Here is a 19,232-nt window from a genome sequence, read left to right as displayed (position 1 = left end):
GAAAACTCAGGCCTATTGCTGTAATCAGTGAGATGTACAAACAGAATTAAAAGACTGAACCATTAAATGATAAACATGTTTATATTTCATTGTGTTTATTTGACATTAATTAACTTCTTACAAGGAGAAACCACCATAACCTTTACTAAAATATATTAATAGATCTGAGAGTATAAAGACATGTTTCATACAGGAAAGGATAGAACATAAAAAGATGCATTTGACCCTTTAAGAAAAGCTCCCAAATGCAAAGGAGTTCACCACCTTCATAATGTGGTGTACAGTTCATAGACTAACCCCGCTTTTTATTTTCAGCCTAGGAGATAACTTGTATGCCTTCATTATAATACATACATACATGTTTACATAATCCTGTTTTTCCTTCATTCAGTCTTCAGAGGACCCGACCATTCCTTTTTTATAAAGTGACTTTATATAAATTACAGTATGACTTGTGTGGACACCTTCATTGACTGTGCTTCCTTACAGATAAAGATATTAAGCTATGAGTACAGTGCATTTCAAGGGATAAAGGGACTGTAATGTACTGTAGAGAATGAAAGCAATTTTTGTACATGTGCGTAGAGGAATGTCATCTTTCATGTAGGCAAAACCAGAGGTATCTAAAACTATTGCGACAACCTGGGCTTGCATGGCATGCTTCCATAGTTTTCTTCTCCACACACCATAACATGAACAGCATACATGTGCATTGAGAACATGTGACATGTGAGGCCTCCACATAGTGTCAAAAACATTGCTTGTCCACGCTTGTATTTCAATATTTGATATTTAACGCTGCCATTGTAAATGTACTGTATAATCCATATCCTCATTCTAAAAGCATTAACAGTAGTACTAGCAGTCTAATACCACAGTGATAAACTGGTGTTCGCACTGTAAGAAAAAATGTGCATCTTCTTTATGCAATAAACTAAAATAAGTGGGGACTGCCTTGGTGGAACAAATTACAGCATAATTTAAAAAAAACAAACAAACAACAACAGTACAAACATACAGCAGTTGCTCATAGGCATCAAGGGTCAAAAGTTAGGCGGAGTTCCATTTTGGCAAACAGAAAACAAGGAGAAAGGTAAAGTAGAGACAGAGGATTGTCAGGGTGCAGCTTAAAGAGGACCTTGGGTTGACACAAAGCCGGTCCTTCTCAGTACAATCCAATTGTCCACCAGTGAAGATGTCTCCTCCTCTATTCAGACCATTTCTTGAACTATACAGAGATGAGAACAATCAAAAACTTGACTCACAGCATATGAACAAATTAACTTGTGAATCAAAATGAATAATAACTTTGTAATAATTTGTAATGCGCTTACTACAAATACTACCAAAATAATAAAAAAAAACAATATAAACTCAGCAACAAAAGTTTGGAAACTTAACTTTGGTCCATTATTTTTCCAATGGGTATTGTATTTTATATCATTGTATTCGTTGATTAGTCACCTTTACAACGAGGTATAGATTGTAAGGATCGGGCGTTTGTGGAATGAGCAACACAGCTAAACGTGTGGGTAGCGCCTCCAAAGAAATTGCCAAAATCCCAAGTGGTTGGTATTCAACCCTACCAGTTCTAAAGCATATACATGATCATATTAATCTTTTTCAATTACTCCCCGAAAACAAATATAGAGCTCTGTCTTCATGGGCCTTACCAAGTTTTTGGGTGGTATAGAGGGTTTCTGGGCCACGGCAGGTTTCCTCATGGTGGCAGGTCTACTGGATTTAGGTGAGGAAGGGTCAGCATTAGCTGGTGAGGGAGTCAGGCCATTCCCTTCCGAGATCCCGACCATTGGAACACCTCCTATCTCATAATGTTTCTTCCTCAACTCTCCCAGACGTAGACGTTCATTCCCCAAATGGCTTTCCAATTCCAACACCTTAACCTGTGGAGCAAATACACAAAGGGACAGGAAATTAATGAAATTAACTGCTTTACTGTGTTTGTGTTAAATACATGTGTCAAATTATATTCAGTGATATGCAAAAAGGTACAGTAGGCACATCAAGTAGATTGTGGCACAGTAGAACGCTATACTGTAGAAACCACCCTCTACCCTCTATTATACATCTTTATCCAAATTAATCAAATATTTTACTACATAATACTACATTTCGTGAATGGAGACTAAAGTCTGTGAAGATCTAATATAACCCTCTCAAACAGTACTTGCCTGAGACTCCATCTCCTCTTTCCTCAACTTGATCAGAGACATGCCAGAAAAGTCCATTACGTCTGCAGATGAAAATAATATACATAAATAAGTTGCATAGCCTATATTAGCAACTTACAGCAAGCCAACATACAACAGCCAACTTGTTGGCTATGGTCTTCCACATAGATCTAGTCAAACTCACCCTTTTCCTCTAGGTGGTCCTGGCCTGTCCTGGTGGAGGCCACTACATTGGCTGCCATCTCATTCACACGGCGAGAACACTGCTGGAGCATGGTCAGCTTCTTACTGTCGCGGCCTGCCTTTACCTGCAGACAGATTAGAGGGCAAATACTATGACGACACATGTAATTTAGATGCAGAAAAGGGCAAGAAGCAAATCCACAGAAGAAGAAAACTTTGGAACACCACAGGTGTCTCCTCTGGATGGAGTGCTACCAAAATTGTTTTAAAAAGAAGCAGATGGCATTCACTGCATTTACCTTAGAGGCAGCGACTAGTTGTGCTGTGCTGGCAGCTATCTCATGAGAGCAGACGATCAGCTCCTCGTATTTTCCAGTGTGCAGCACCACCTTGTCAGCAGATTCCCTATGTGGGAGCAGGCAGAGAAATCATGTCACTTAAATCTTCTCACTGTCGGGACCGAGGGACGTGCACACCCAAACACCGCCAAACACGCGACTGCAAATTAGTGCACTGTGAAATATGTAGCAGAGTAGCCCACTCAGTAGCCCAGAAGCCTAATGCTGCATTCACACGGGCAGATGCAAAGATACAGTCTACCATTCATTTTCAATGGAAGCCAGCGACATGAAGATACAGACTTGTAGCTGCTGCAAAAGATACAAAGATACAAAACAATGAGCTGGTTTCAACTTCAGATTCAACTACAAATATGCTGTGTAGCTTTGTCAGGGGGATTCCCCTTTGGGTGAATGGGATATTGGTATGTTTGGTTTCCCTTGCAAAATACCAAGGTTCATAGCCAGGCGGTTATAAATTCAGTCAGTGTTATTTCTACACTCTGATTACTGAATATATTAAACAGCCTATGGTTCAGAACTTACACCATCTGTGTGGCTCCCCATCCCACAGCCTTGGAGGCAGAGATGAGTCCCTCCGTCCAACGAGAATTCCTGGCGTAGAATTCTTTAATGGTGGCTGCCCCCTGGAGAGTGGTTACAAAAGTTAGTTCCTGTGGAACCTTATAGCATAGACGTCCAATATGAATTTGCCAAGAAGAGGAGATCTGATGTTCTAGTGTGAACTGCTGGCTTTGAAAACAATATTAGAACAGTGTGAACTCACCCTCCCACCCTCAACAATCTCCTTCTGCAGGTCTGTAGATGCCAGGACCAGCATGTGGATGGCCTGAGGAACAAAGGATTGCAATATAATAGGGCAATATATTAAGGCATGTTCATTAAAGGGGAAATTCCTTTTATGCATACAGTAGGCCTATAACTGTATACTAAACAACCTACCTTCATCAGGTCCGTGCAACTGTTGAGGATTCTGTAACAGAGGAAAATGTAATGCAGTTTAAAAACAAACAATTATACTGTCAATATGCATTACAGAATAGTATATTGTGTGTAGAGAATAACCACACACAAATACTAGGAATGAACGATTCACTCAACTCACGATAATGGATTCAGAATATAATATTCTCATGATGATTATTGTCACCACCAGGCCAAAGGCATGGGGAGAGAGTATGTTTTGCACTCCGTCCGTCCGTCCGTCCGTCCGTCCGTCCGTCCGTGTGTGTGTGTGTGTGTGTGTGTGTGTGTGTGTCCGTCCGTCCACAGGTAATCTCCGGCACCGTTAACCCGGTCGATGCCAAAATTTGCACACACACTCTCTGGATGCCGAACCTCTACCCCAAATTTTCCAGAACGGCCTATTATAGCGCCACCAGGAGGCAGACTTTTGAAAAATATTTTTTTTGTTTTAATCAGTCTTACTCCTCCTGCCCAACACTCCCTGCTGACATGTGCCGCCTCAGCCCGCAGGAATACGTGCAGTGATAAATATCACCCTCCATGCCCGGCTTCCCTCACCAGAAACACGGGACAATTGTGTTTGTATAGATAGACACGCGGCAAAGCCGAATGGACCATGGTGGATTCGAACCCACAACCTCTGCCGTGGCGGGCAGGCATTTTACCACCCGAGCACCTACAATTATTACCCAAAAGGAAATGCCAGACACATGACTGAAAAAGGTTAAACAATTTCTCATGCCAATAACAATAACATGCCGCTCCACCAGATCAGAAGCATCTCAAACAGTAGTAGTACTGAGAACAAGGAGTGCAGGCGGTGAACAAGCAAACTCGATTACGTACTCTCGTACATAATCAATCAACAATCAAAGGAGTATTGCGATCCATTATTCAATTCACCCATTTGAATTCTCACACATTTGCATTGATAATTAACTGTTACATCCCTATTGAAAAGTGTCACACTGAATGGCTTGATTGAATGCCAATGTAGATCGATAAAGAACCGACCTCTCATTGACCTCCAGTTTAATCCCCGACGTGTCCTTTCGTGCCTGATTCATCATTTCCTGGACAAAGAACCACACAGGAAGCATCAGATTCACTGGATATATCATATAAGTTAACATTATAGGAATTGGTACTTTACATTGCTCGTTATAACACTTACATCAATTCTACGGACTGCTTCCTCAATAGCTGCTGATGTTGCCGACATCTCCTTATCCACCATGTCTCCTAGCTCATCCTGTCGCACATCCATGCCCTTTGGCCGCAGTTCCTAGATAATAGAATTTTAAAAAGAGATGAGAGAATTCTAAAATCAAGAAATGTATATATAACCTTATTCCTGGGGAGAGAAAACTCAGAGCAGAGTGAACCCAAATGTTGACATTTATAGTCAATTCTGTTGCAGGTAAGATTGCTTCCTCGCCCCCAGTCTCTTACCTGGCCCAAGTGAAGGATCTTTTGGACAATTACGCGAATGGAGGCTGGGTCTGCACTCTGGATTGTGGCCTTTGCTTTTAGGTCTTTTAAGAACTCCAGAGTCTGAGTGGCACATCCTCTGCAGTTCTCAGTCAGTCCTGCAGGGGGTGTAGATGAACAATTATCAGCTAGCTATTATCACTATCAGCCTTCATAATATGAACACAACCTTTGTTCTACCATGCCATTTGGAATAAATTTGAAATGAAAACATTTCCCATCCATATTCCAATATATACATTACAGGTATACAGTACACTACAGTATAAACACACGCACGCGCGCATGTTCAGTTATCCAATGACATCACTAATTGAAAGCTGTGAGTTATTCCTTACGATCTGCATGATCAGTGGGCGCCATGTGTGCAGTGGCACTGCCATTGATTATTGTATCAGCAGCTAAGTGGGAGAACTGGGTCAGACCCCTAAGCAGTCCTCCAGCATCTGGTGACAAGAACACAGAGAGGGAATGTGTCACAATCACAACCATAGAAAACTGCAATTTGATCAGTAATATAAGCTCTAAGGATACACTTACCCCCCATGTTTTGAAGAAAGTCTGCATGTCCCTTTTGCACTTTGTCAATTGAGCCCAATGTGGCCTCTGCCCGACTAATGAGGTAATCTGTGTTTACAAGTGAGAGTGAAAAACAAAAAAATACGATGTATTCAGTACAAAGTCAATTTCTACAATAGCCTGCCTATCATGAATTCCAAAGTTTAGGATGAACACCAATGCCATCCAAACCTCTTGGCTTTAGAACAATTGCACAAGTTTAGATAATAAAATAATAATGTAATTATGTTAATGTATTTGTTTACCCTATATTTAATATAATTGTCCACATCCAGTCTCATTCTATATGCCATTTTCATCTCCACGAGGTCGGACAGCCACAGGCCAGAGATTACGTTTCTGTCCTTGTCCGTCCCCGTGTCCGATCATCTGTGAACTAATCTCTGCGTGAAACTTTGCACACAATCCCAGCAGGCCATAGAACTTCTGCCACAAATGTATGGCCTCATGGTGGCAATATAACTTCAACCACTTCACAAGATTTCCAGGCGGAAGATCTGCGCTCCGACGTGTAGTCGTTCTACTGTATTCAAAATGTTTTCATCCATTTTTATCTACACAACCCTCCTGTACCAGAACGTGAAACGTTTTTTATTAAAATTGCAAAAAACAAATCTCTCTCTCTTTAACTTTCTTTTGTTGTATTTATTATTATTATTTAATCTGATGTGCACACGGATACGGGCACACTTATTTATCCTTTTATTTATCCTTTTTCTCTGGCACCTGCACAACACTGTTTATTATATTGCTCTGTAAGCACTTTCTAATGATTATGAACAGAGTTAATGGTAGAGCAATTGTTAAGGGTCCAACCTGGGGAGCTGGTACAGCGTATATGGAGGGGGTCGTCTAGCTTGGCCACGGCATCTTGGATGATGTTCTCAGCCTCTGTAATTGTACCCTGTAACAAAGCAAACTGTTCCTCCAGCAGCTTCTGCTTCAGCTGCTCTTCACGACTCATCTATACAGATACAGACAGACAGACACAGACAGACGTTACAAAGGTTGAGAACAAACAGTGGACCAAACTAAGTTTACGCAAAAGTGCCAAATTAGCCACAAATGGAATAATGAAAATTAGACTTCCTGTAGCAGACTTCTGCGGTGGCAGATACATTATATATTAAGAAAAGCAGTATGATCATATTTTTGTTCCGTATAAGCTTTTTCTCACAAATGGTTTATTAGAAAAGCATATTTATTGCCATATGGAAGCGTGAGATGACATACAGTACTGCACTGCAGGCCTAACAGATTGACAAAATATTGAGCAATCCTTTAGCTCCACCAACTGTTACCGACATCCATTTTATTGTCTCCACCAGGCTGAAGGCATGGGGAGAGAGTATGTTTTGCACTCAGTCCGTGTGCGTGTTGAGTCCGTGTGTGAGTGTGTGTCCGTCCGTGTGTGTGTGTGTGTGTGTGTGTGTGTGTGTGTGTGTGTGTGTGTGTGTGTGTGTGTGTGTGTACAGCTAATGTCCGGCACCGTTAGCCCGGTCGATGCCAAATTTTGCACACACACACTCCCTGGATGCCAACATGAACCTCTGCCCCAGATTTTCTAGAACGGCCTGTTATAGCGCCTCCAGGAGTCTGACTTTTGTAAAACACATTTTTTGATATTACTCCTCCAGATTCTGTCCAAAAATCCCACAAAGTTACACAGTATCTCTATGTTTTCACATTGGCTTATTATAGCGCCACCAGGAGGCCACAACCTGACCTGCCCTGGTGGAGACCTGTGCCCCGAGGGGCACTTTTTCTAGTTCCAATTCAAGTATTGCCGCATCACATGTATTGTACCATGCTGTTGGGAGCTCAGTTTATTTTATCAGAGTTTAAAACAAAGCATATATGTGTCCTGACCTACTGTACCTATATTTGCATTGATTACAGAATGCAAGTGGGTCAAGTTGGGAGATTTACAAATCTGTCTATGTAAATTATACTCTCCTATACTCTCCTATACTCTCCACTGTTTCATGTGCATTTGTAGGGGAATTTCTTTCTTTCATTTTCCCCTCAGAAATAATTCATGCACATAATGTTACACAAAAAAGGGATTTTCTTTTCTATGGGCCAATAAGCAGTTCTACTGGCACAGTTTGTGTGTGTAACAAACTGCACCAGTAGTGGTGCCCCTCACCTCAAAACTAATATTAAATAAGTAATCTACTGATTTATGCCTGAAGAGTAGAGATATAAACCTAAGAGTGTTTCTGTGACTGTAGACGACAGAGGTGAAGTACTGCTGAAGTCAACTCAGAAAAGTGTAGTGGATGGAACACATGACTGTGGTTCACAATACCCAGCTGTTCCGTTTTGTCCTGACTGACCTTCTCCTGCAGTTTGCCACTCAGCTCTCCCAGCTCCTTGCTGCTCCTTTCTCTCTCTTGCTGAAGTGATGACTGCTGCACTTGCGCAGCCTGACGCAGGGACGACAGCTCTGCCTCCTTCTCGCTCACAGAGCGCATCAGACGCTCTTTCTCTGCCTGCAGAGCAGTCACTGAACCGGTCATATGCTCCCCATTCTGAGACAAAAGGACAGATGAGGTATGAGAAATACAAGAAAGCCAGACGAGAAGGCTGACTAGGAGATTTGTTAGCCTCTTGAAGAAGCAAAAAGGTGTTAAAGTCCTCAAAGTCCCGAACCACAGAATGGCACTCCTGCAATTTGAAATATTACATTGACAAACATTAATTCACCCATATGTAAACACACACACACACACACACCTTCTCAGTGCTCTGCAGGGTTGCCTTGATGCGCATCACTTCTGCCATTCTCTCCTCTAGCTCCCGCCTCAGTTTCTCCATCTCAAACTTCTGCTCCTCCAGCTATCATGAAGACACAAATAAGGCAGTGTCATCCGGAGACCACACATTTTCAAGCAATCGGGTTGGGAGGCAAATGCAAAATCACACACGACCAACCTTCATGTCAGCTTCCTGTTTGATCCGATCCACCTCAAAGGACAGCTGCTGCTTAGTCCTCTCCACCTCTTCATGGGTCTGCTGTGTCGCTGACAGCATCTTTACAGTGTCTGCACTCTGTCAGAACATTAACACACTCAACCATTACCACCCACACACACATTACACAGAGAGGTGTTGACATCTGAATTAATTCATGGGTCTGGATAGTTGTCTGTACCTTCCTGAGTAATTCTGCATGACTGGACACCAGCTCTGTGTGTTTCTCCTTCAGCTTATTGTAACGCTGCTCAGTGGCCTGGGCTCTTTCTGCAGAGGAGAGATGCCAATGTTAGCGTTTGGAACATCCTGTGTGTGAGGGAGTGTGTGTGACTGTTAAGTGGCTGTCTCACTGTCTGCCTCGCTGAAAGTGGTCTGCAGGCTCTCGTGTTCTGCGTTGCGGCGACGCGTAGCCTCCAGTTCCATGAGGAGCTGCTCGTTTTCCACCAAGGCACGCTGTTTCTGCGCCCGCTGTTCTTCTACCTCCGCCTCCAGGCTGTTAATCTGAGATTTGAGCTGGGTGATGTAGCGCTGAGCCTGAAGATGAGATGAGGGAACTCATTAGCCCACCAAAGGTAACCTGCAGTACATTGTGATTATCCAATCTATACCATTTTAATTTGGTTTGTATTGGTATTTTCCTGACACCCTCAAGTTCCCTCTTATTACTGGATAGACATTGCTCCCCTTTTTCTTTTTGAAAGATTATTTATTCTAGAATTTTGAATGCCTACGTTCAGTACATTGATACAACACTGTCAAAGCATATAGAAAGGGCAGAAAAGGGAAGACACAACAAAAGACTGCTGGAATCACATTCAGTATGTAACATGGTTACACTAAGGCGTCCTCGTCATTTCCCATTCTAAGACTACTTGCTACATTCCACATGTCAAAGCCAATATTTGCATCCTCCCATCATATAACCAAAATATCCTTAAACACTTGCACATTAATAATGTCCTCCGTTGTCATAATTCTGTGACAAAGACAACAATCCTGAACTAGTCTAAACAACAGACATGAGTTATTAGATGCGACATTCTAAACTCTACATGGCTTGTGCTTATAACCATGCGTCGCTACTGTGGCCAACGTGGAAGTGCCTCTCGCCTACAGCAACTGCGCCGTCTCAAGCGAACGTGAGGCGCCACCGCGCGAGCTAAAGCGAGCGAGTTGCCATGCCAAACGTTGCAAAGTTCGATTGATCCGACTCAGCGGTGTTCGAGTTGCGACCTGATAGGCACAGAATAGTAAATCATGTTCTGGCGAGAGCGTTTGCGTGGCTACTGGCCAATCACTGCGCAGGCGTCACAGAAGCAGGGGTGTGGTATGGCACATGCTGTGTAGGGTTTTGAATGATGTGTCTCTGATATGACTGCATACCTCTGCTTTGACCCTCTCCAGTTCTGATCTCAACATCTCCATGTCCCGCTTGAGATTTTCAATCTGTAGATCCCTGTAGAACCATTTGAAAGATCAGGACATATCTACCAACCGCTAGCTCTCAATTCAACTTTATTGTCACATCACAATTTTACACAAGGTATAAAGGAGTGGGTGACATAATTTGTGCTAGCTTCCTGCAAATTGCAGTTACGGAATAGAAAAATGAATAAATCATAAAGTATAATCTATTTGGTAAATATGCAAGGCACAAGAATATATAATATACTGTACATAAAGTGTGAGGATGTATTTACAGTCAGATATACTGTACATAAAGTGTGACAGGTCAAGGTCTCAGAGGGTAAAAAATAGTTCATGTAAAGACACACTGTAGCTCAAACATTAAAGCTACAATCGGGACCAATCTGAATGGTACAGCATGTCAATACAACACATTTTATAATAATAATAGCACGTTCTAAATCCTGATTTAGGTTTTCTGAAAAACTTAAATCTTAAATATATACTGTACATAGCAACAACTACCCCAAAAGGGGTTCCCGTCCTGAAAGGTATATTTACAAAAAGGGGTTCCCGTCCTTAATGGGATAATAAAATAAAGAAAATCAACATTTGTATACATTATCACTGTAATCAACATTGGGCTATTCAAATAATGTCACGCAAATAAATCAAATACTCATGTTCAATTGCATCATTGTAACGAAACGGTGGAATTAGGGTTTCTCATCTTTATAGCTTTGAAAATGTGTTTTAAAGCAAATTGTGTAAATATAATCAGTTTAAACGTTATATAAAGCTTAAGCAGGCACTGCACCGGATTGATACTAGATGCGTTCGGACATTGCCACCTTTTTTGTAGTTTGTAACTTTGATGTCCAACGGAGAGAGAGGTAGGTCCAAAGTTCAAACTGTAGCATATTTCTGAACCAAATGTTATATTTAATAATCACTCACAAGATACCATGGACAGCAAATTCTCTCACCTATCATCAAAGCCTCCATTTGGGGGTCCAACTCCAAAGGTCTGATCAAAGATGTCAAAAGTCGGCTAGGAGAGCAAAACAAATAAAAATAAAGCACACAGAAATGCAACTACATTCAATCACTTTGTGTGTGTGTGTGTGTGTGTGTGTGTGTGTGTGTGTGTGTGTGTGTGTGCGCGGCCGCACGCGTATGACCAATGACCCGTACCTGGGGTTGCACCTGCACACTGGATGTGGTGATGACATCGCTGACCTCGATTAGAGGCTCAGGCTCATCATCATCATCATCCTGCTGTTCTGGTTCATCTTCATCAGGGATGACCACCACAGGCCTGGCATGCTTGGCCAGCGAGGCCGCATGCAAGAAGTTAGGAGGGGACTGGGAGGACAGATGCAAGAGAACATATCGATCAGAACCACTGCATACTGCTGTGGTAACTGTAATTTAAGTGGTGTTTAGAAATACCTTTGTTTAGAAATATCAAAAGCCATTCTGTCAATTATTCATGTGCTGGCGTTTTGGATATACAAGGTTTATAATCTACCAGCTGTGATACAGAGGTTATGGTAAGAATTTGGGAATAAAATGGTGCATTTATATAGCGCCTTTATCCAAGGCGCTTTACATAGATTGTGCATTACATTCACCCATTCACACACACATTCATACACCGATTGCAGCGGAAGCCATGCAAGGTACCAACCAGCACATCGGGAGCAATTTGGGGTTCAGTGTCTTGCCCAAGGACACTTCGACATGTAGACAGGAGGAGCCGGGATTCGAACCGCCGACCCATGGATCATTGGACGACCTGCTCTACCTCCTGAGCCACAGCCGCCCAGAATCTAAGACAAAGGCTGTGTTCCTGCATTGGGTCATGCTACCCCTGTGTTCCTGCATTGGGTCATGCTACTCCTTTCCCATCACTTACATCAGGCAGCTTTGGGATCTGGATGAGCCTCTTGAAGAACAGCATGTCTCTAGCTTTATTGAAGAAGCTCTTAAGGCTGTGGGATCATGAGAAAAAGCAATGACTATTATACATATATTATATGTTGATATCATTGTCATTTTCATAGATAGACCCGGGGACCCCCAAGGAGTTTATACTAGGTCTCCTCCTTTTTCCCCACGATGCGTAGTGAGCTTGTAGATATATTTTCTCCAAATGTCTCCATATTATGACTAGCCCAGAATATGGACGTAATGGTAAATGTTGTTATAGTAACATTACATAATACAAATTTAGAGTGATATGACATGTCACTATACTTGTATGCAATTGTACTCATTCTTAGCAAATGTTAATTGTTTGGCATACATCAGCAGTATACATTCTCATGGTTTACACATACAAGGATGAGTATTTATTGGGTTTCCATATAAATATTAAATGGTTCTTTATACTGTGTATATTGTATAATTTTAGCCTTAATCTCTCACCGGGATGGATGGATTTACTGATTAAGTCGTACAATCACATACAGTATTTTTTTTCTTTTTTTAAAGAAAATAAAATAAAAAACTATTTGAACTAATAATATAAATCTTACAGTGGAGATCTACAGTAAAATTGGCATTTAATAAAGAACACGAGTACACACTACTATTTCTGCAGTCACGTCTTTGGATATGGATTTATTGCAAGTTGTCACTGACCACTATCTGCAGACTCCTCTCTCTGCTTACCAGTTGAGAAATAATGTCTGTGACAATGACAATGCCCAATGACACTACAAACAGTGGGGGATGGGCAGCTGTAAAGCGAGCATTTGCATTGGATTGGAGTGATGCAGTGACAGGGTGAGGCAGGATTATGTTGCAGCTTCCCTATGGTATAATGACTCTCTCCCATTTGAGGTGCCTGCCCTCATTCCCTTGTAGCCTAAGGCCTTGGAAAATGTACCTGTGGAACTGGTCATGGAAACGATCACGGTGTCCTTGCAAAGTGTCGGCGGGGAGACCTAAATGCAAAACATGGCATTTAATTATCGGTTGACACTATGAGACACTACTAGAGGAATACATCTTCCGGATTATATGAATCCGTATACTGAATTATACCATATATGGCATGCATGGCAGACTTTTGTACAGTAAGTAGAAGGTGGTCTTACAGGCGTGCAGCTTAAACAGCAGCTTCACAGTGAAGTGATAGAGGTGGCTACAGTCCTGAATGACCTGGATTAGGGGGGCCAGGCGACACTGGCCTGATGAGAGGGTGGAGATGGCAATAGATGTGTTCAGCTGTCGGATCACTGTGAAAAACATAACACATACAGCACATACACATAAGTATCTACATAGTCAAGAATATGCAAGATACTGTGTGCTTTGGTCAATGTCCCTCTGGACCAAAATGTTGGCAATGAATCACCCACTCCAACTGGATATAAAACAGCACTACTGTGCCACAAGGGTGTGCATTATAAGTGGAGGAACAGCATGCCCAGTCAGTAAAAAGGGCTGGCAGAAGTTGTTTATAGTTCAGTTGTAAGGTTTGTTTATGGCTGCTAAGAATGGGATCTTGTGCCTAAATCCTCTGGGGCAGGGAGGATCACTCCATTACTGACAAACCAAGGGGAATCAACTTAATTCCCTCTAATTACAGGCATTTCCTTTTTGTTGAAAACAAATGTATCCCAAATCAAAATAAGAATATTGGTTAAAACTATACTGGTCATTCGAGTCTCTGGTCATTTATAAATGACGACTACTATATGTAAAAATACTTTCTTCAGAAGGACAAGCAAAGGCTCACAATAAACCTTTCTTTGACTGGCCCTTGGCCTCCTGACATTACCTATTTATGTACCAGCCATGTGGCTCAGATTACCCATCCTTGGATAGGTAGTGTGTGCGTGTGCGTGCGTGCGTGCGTGTGTGTGTGTGTGTGTGTGTGGGGGGGGGGGGGGGTAAGTTAGGTGCAGGGCCTTTTTACCCGTCTCTGCCAGCTTTAGCTCTGTGTCCAGGTAATCAAATACCTCCACTGTGAGCTGGAACCTGCAGGAGAGAAGTTGATACCCTTGTTAGTCAGAGAAGCGCTCCGCTCAAAACACAATGTTGATGGGTGCTTGCTAAATGAGAACACTGGAGCTGATGGTCTTTTTTACTGTATTTTACAAACAGAACTTGGTAGTAAAATTAGTGGGATATAATAGCTGTGCTGCAATTGAGACTATTGCTGAATTAAAAAAAATATAGTGTTATTAATTTCTTTGTCATGATCATTTGAAGCAGGAAACCAAAAGTCGGAACACAATTAGATTTTATAAGAAACACTCATAGCACAGTAAATGATGGCTGGAATGGCGTTATTGTAAAACGTGCAAAATATTGTTCAAAAGCATGTCAGGTGTTGGAGGGGGTTTCATGGGTAGAGAAAGACTCACACATTATTGATGTCACTCCCTGCAGTGCGCTCCAAGACCTCGTCTGTCGTCTCCAAGCTGGGTCGTATTTCTGGATGCTGCAATGACGTACATTTTTTTATCATGGATTCTATTCATATCAAGTTCATATCAAATATTAGATGAATCTTGGTTACAAACCATGTAGGCCACCGACATGGCATGGGTGTGCTTACCTTCGTATGGAATTCCATCTTCGTACAGAGGAGTTTAGTGGACAGAGAAACCAGCTGTCCATATCTGTCATGGAGGTTGCCCTGGAAACCAGATGAGACAACGAACATTCAATAAGTTGAGTTTTATCTCAACAGCAGGAAGAATCTCTTATGTCTCTACCAATTTGATCTGCCCCAACTTATCTCTCTGACACAAATTCTTTGCAAAGCAGGAAGCAAGTTAAAAAATAATAAAAAAAAGAAAACAAATAAAAACAAAAAAGGAAAAAAGAAAGAAATCTAGAACACAGACTCACCCATAGTGTGCCGACCTCAACAAGAGTACTGTGATGTCTCATGCAGTCTTGTATACTCTGTTATGGTTAAAAAAAAAAAAGATTGTGTGCATTTCATAATAGCACCTTTAGAATCCAATACAACTCAATCATTTCCTTAATTCCATCGGATGTTAGTAATTAAGACTCATATATTGACAGAAGAATGTTGAGATTCAATCAAAACGATGTTGTGAGTACGTGGTACACTTTGGACCATACAGAATCCCCCATGACTGAATCATCTTTGACGTAGAGAAGAAAGCTTGTATTTCTATATTTTTGAATATTTGCATTTTTAATTTATAAATGCCTTTATACTCCTATGACAGTGTTACACAAAAGTAGTGAAAACAAACGATCCACTATGTAAAACATTTTGAATGATGTTTAATATGCAGAATATTGTGTGTGGTGTGAATGGTAAAGTTTGTCTGTGGGTTTTGGACATAAAAGGTTTCCGCCAGACCACAATATTTTTGTCTGGAATAGTCAAAACCTGGTAGACATTACGGGTTAGAAGGTTCAGCACTTACGTTATGGTGGCCATCCCGCAGGACTTTGTGCAACACATGGCAAAACTTCCAGCAGAGGATGGAACTGCTGTTCAAGGGAAGGCCTAAGGCGTAGGACCAGAAGGTGTACGCTCCCTTCTCCCGGTGTGTCCCCAGGATGATTCCTGTGGTCATTGTAAAGGAAAGGACAAGTGCCGCACAGGACAGCTCACTCCGTTCTTATTCTAGAAACTAGATGGTTGCCTCAGATGAAAAATCAATAGTTGATGACCATACCAGCTGTCTCACTAAGAAGATGCCAGAGATGCATTGTATAATTACACTGGGATGGATAAACCAGGTACAACCTCAACTGCCCATTTCTACAGATAGCAGATACAGTCTCTAATGTACTTGGTTATTTAAAAAATTACGGTTTTGTTTATATGCCTATCTCATCTGCATTCGACCAACACTGCCCGCTCTCATCCAGGCCAGCTCGCTCATGTCCACCGGCTCCCTGGTTATCTGAAACTCTCAGATCTGAACGAACACCTCTAAGGGCAGCCGAAAGGAAATGGCGCAAGACAAAGCTACCTGATGACCTATCCCACTTTCACTCACTCCTCTCTGCCTTCTCCCTCTCACTAACCACTGCTAAAACCTCTTTCTACCACACCAAAATCCAATCCTGTACTTCTAACCCAAGGAAGCTCTTCTCCACTTTCTCCTCCCTCCTTAAGCCCCCTCCCCCCACCCAACCTTCATCCCTCACTGCTGATGTTTTTGTCAACTACTTCGAGAAGAAGGTTGACGATATCAGCAGCTCCTTCCCCCCCCTCCCCCATAAAGTGGCATCTGACTCAACCAACACTAACCCCAACACACCACGCATGTCCTCCTTCTCTCCTCTTTCCCCAGACGAGGTCCTACAACTAGTGACTTCCACTAGACCTACCACCTGTCCTCTCGACCCTGTCCCGTCTCCAATCTTCCAGACCATCGCACCTGATCTGCTCCCCTTCATCACATCCATCATCAACACCTCAGTAACCTCAGGCTGCGTCCCATCTGCCCTCAAGTCAGCCAGAGTAACACCACTCCTCAAGAAACCAACCCTTGACCCCTCAGATGTCAAGAACTACAGACCGGTATCACTCCTTTCATTTCTATCAAAAAGCATTGAACGTGTTGTCTCCAACCAGCTCTCTCTCCATCTCTCACATAACAACCTGCTAGATCCCAACCAGTCCGGATTCAAAAAAGCCCACTCCACAGAAACTGCCCTGCTGGCAGTCACAGAAGCACTACATGCTGCCCAGGCTGCTTCCCACTCTGCAGTCCTGATTCTCCTAGACCTATCAGCAGCATTTGACACAGTGAACCACCAGCTGCTCCTAGACACCCTAGCGGATCTAGGCATCGGCGGGACGGCACTAAAGTGGTTCTCCTCTTACCTCACCGACCGGACCTACCAGGTCTCCTGGAAAGGTCTGTTATCATCCCCCCGAACCCTCCAAACTGGGGTCCCACAGGGATCTGTACTTGGTCCCCTCCTTTTCTCACTGTACACTAAATCCCTTGGCACTATCATCTCTGCCCACAATATATCCTATCACTGTTATGCCGATGACACACAACTGTTTCTATCCTTCCCCCCCTCTGCCACCCAGGTGGAAGAGCGCATCACTGCTTGCCTGGCTGACATCTCACAGTGGATGTCCTCCAACCACCTCAAGCTGAACCCAGACAAGACTGAGCTTCTCTTCTTCCCAGCTAAGTCCTGCCCGATGCGGGAGCTAACTATTTCCGTAGACAACGCCCTGGTAACGTCTGTCCCAACAGCCAGGAACCTTGGTGTTGTCCTGGACAGTCAGCTCTCGTTCAAAACTCACATCACAGCTGTCACTCGATCCTGTAGGTTCACACTCTATAACATACGACGAATTAGACCGTTCCTCACCCAGGAATCATCCCAGCTCCTAATCCAGACAACAGTCCTGTCAAAACTTGACTATTGTAACTCTCTCCTTACTGGCCTACCGGCATGTGCACTGAAGCCTCTCCAACTGATCCAAAATGCCGCAGCTCGCTTGGTCTTCAACCAGCCAAAATTCTCACATGTCTCCCCCCTGCTCCGCTCCCTGCACTGGCTCCCGGTCGCTGCCCGCACAGAATACAAAACTCTGATGTTGGCATTTAAAGCAACCAAAGGTATGGCTCCCCCATATCTTGCCAGCATGATTGAACCCTACAAACCCTCCCGCGCACTCAGATCAGCCAACGCAGGGAAGCTGGAAGTACCCTCACTAAAAACGCCGGGACAACGCTCCACACGTCCCAAACTCTTCTCCCTTCTGGCCCCAAAACTGTGGAATGCACTTCCCGTTGCAATCAGAACTGCAGCATCACTCCCGATCTTCCGCCGTAGTCTGAAAACCCACCTTTTCAGACTCCATCATGGCCCATAGCACTTACCCTACCCCCTTAGACAGCACTTCTTAGACTTATATAGCATTTGAAACAGACTTATAGCATGTCATGTAGACAGCACAATAAGTGCATTGTATGTAGTCATAGCACTTCATAGTATATATGTACAGCATAGTATAGCACATATGTGTAGTTTATATGTATAGTGTCATTATATAGATATGTTCTAGTTATAGTTTATATGTATAGTGTCATTATATAGATATGTTCTAGTCACGGTCTTAGCTTACGCATGTTTCGCGATAAATGCATTTTGTTACATATGTGATGTATTCCCATGCTTTTTGTTCTTGCCTATTGTAAGTCGCTCTGGATTAAGAGCGTCTGCTAAATGCCTAAATTGTAAATTGTAAATTGTATGCCGTTTAGTTCTGGTCCGTTTATGTTCGGTCACCGTCTTTAAAAAAAAGAAAAAGAAAAAAAAAACAGTGTGATATATAAAACATTTAATCATTGTTTATAAAATATTGGGCTAACAAGACAACCACTTTAATGCAAAAGGACAGTTTAAAACAAAGTACTTTTACTAACAGCACATGCAAAATGGACTAGCTGATGATTAGTTTAGGGTTTGTAGGCTTCCACAAAAGGATACGGCGTGCATGCTTCTCCTTCACAGGTGCCTCAGTAGCGTTGATGGCTTTGCTGATGCTGCTTAGCTACAGTGGAAGAGAGAGGAGAAGGGAAGAAGTTCATTCATAATGCTGCTTAGCTACAGTGGAAGAGAGAGGAGAAGGGAAGAAGTTCATTCATTAGCTACAGTGGAAGAGAGAGGAGAAGGGAAGAAGTTCATTCATAGAAGAGAGAGGAGAAGGGAAGAAGTTCATTCATTAGCTACAGTGGAAGAGAGAGGAGAAGGGAAGAAGTTCATTCATAGAAGAGAGAGGAGAAGGGAAGAAGTTCATTCATTAGCTACAGTGGAAGAGAGAGGAGAAGGGAAGAAGTTCATTCATAGAAGAGAGAGGAGAAGGGAAGAAGTTCATTCATAGAAGAGAGAGGAGAAGGGAAGAAGTTCATTCATAGAAGAGAGAGGAGAAGGGAAGAAGTTCATTCATAGAAGAGAGAGGAGAAGGGAAGAAGTTCATTCATAGAAGAGAGAGGAGAAGGGAAGAAGTTCATTCATAGAAAAATGTACAAACCATACAAAATGTTTTGAGTCCAGATAAATGTATATGCCTCGTTACTTTATCCAGCAAAACAGA

At 42.5% G+C, this 19,232-nt stretch overlaps 1 protein-coding gene across 1 annotated transcript in view; it reads right to left on the bottom strand.

Annotated features, from left to right (window-relative positions):
• Positions 1 to 62: 62 nt before the first annotated feature.
• The window catches only part of hip1rb (huntingtin interacting protein 1 related b), a 32,222-nt gene continuing 13,052 nt past the window's right edge, over positions 63 to 19,232 (bottom strand). The window contains exons 2-32 of the mRNA XM_079517311.1: positions 18,626 to 18,689; positions 15,580 to 15,722; positions 15,026 to 15,082; positions 14,730 to 14,810; positions 14,536 to 14,612; positions 14,085 to 14,146; positions 13,261 to 13,401; positions 13,050 to 13,107; positions 12,075 to 12,150; positions 11,351 to 11,521; positions 11,143 to 11,207; positions 10,133 to 10,205; positions 9,100 to 9,283; positions 8,928 to 9,016; positions 8,708 to 8,824; positions 8,510 to 8,611; positions 8,110 to 8,304; positions 6,587 to 6,734; positions 5,732 to 5,818; positions 5,530 to 5,637; positions 5,153 to 5,289; positions 4,875 to 4,985; positions 4,715 to 4,773; positions 3,677 to 3,707; positions 3,501 to 3,563; positions 3,260 to 3,360; positions 2,675 to 2,780; positions 2,377 to 2,500; positions 2,193 to 2,254; positions 1,674 to 1,904; positions 63 to 1,228 (exon numbers count right to left, since the gene is read on the bottom strand). Coding sequence (XP_079373437.1) covers positions 1,208 to 1,228; positions 1,674 to 1,904; positions 2,193 to 2,254; positions 2,377 to 2,500; positions 2,675 to 2,780; positions 3,260 to 3,360; positions 3,501 to 3,563; positions 3,677 to 3,707; positions 4,715 to 4,773; positions 4,875 to 4,985; positions 5,153 to 5,289; positions 5,530 to 5,637; positions 5,732 to 5,818; positions 6,587 to 6,734; positions 8,110 to 8,304; positions 8,510 to 8,611; positions 8,708 to 8,824; positions 8,928 to 9,016; positions 9,100 to 9,283; positions 10,133 to 10,205; positions 11,143 to 11,207; positions 11,351 to 11,521; positions 12,075 to 12,150; positions 13,050 to 13,107; positions 13,261 to 13,401; positions 14,085 to 14,146; positions 14,536 to 14,612; positions 14,730 to 14,810; positions 15,026 to 15,082; positions 15,580 to 15,722; positions 18,626 to 18,689 — 3,144 coding nt within the window. The 3' untranslated portion in view covers positions 63 to 1,207. The remainder of the gene's footprint in view (positions 1,229 to 1,673; positions 1,905 to 2,192; positions 2,255 to 2,376; positions 2,501 to 2,674; positions 2,781 to 3,259; positions 3,361 to 3,500; positions 3,564 to 3,676; positions 3,708 to 4,714; positions 4,774 to 4,874; positions 4,986 to 5,152; positions 5,290 to 5,529; positions 5,638 to 5,731; positions 5,819 to 6,586; positions 6,735 to 8,109; positions 8,305 to 8,509; positions 8,612 to 8,707; positions 8,825 to 8,927; positions 9,017 to 9,099; positions 9,284 to 10,132; positions 10,206 to 11,142; positions 11,208 to 11,350; positions 11,522 to 12,074; positions 12,151 to 13,049; positions 13,108 to 13,260; positions 13,402 to 14,084; positions 14,147 to 14,535; positions 14,613 to 14,729; positions 14,811 to 15,025; positions 15,083 to 15,579; positions 15,723 to 18,625; positions 18,690 to 19,232) is intronic.

Source organism: Electrona antarctica (genome assembly GCF_951216825.1).
Source record: "Electrona antarctica genome assembly, chromosome: 12".
Classification (NCBI taxonomy): Eukaryota; Metazoa; Chordata; class Actinopteri; order Myctophiformes; family Myctophidae; genus Electrona; species Electrona antarctica.
The sequence above is the reverse complement of the archived record's forward strand: the minus strand, read 5'-3'. Positions and strand labels throughout refer to the sequence as shown.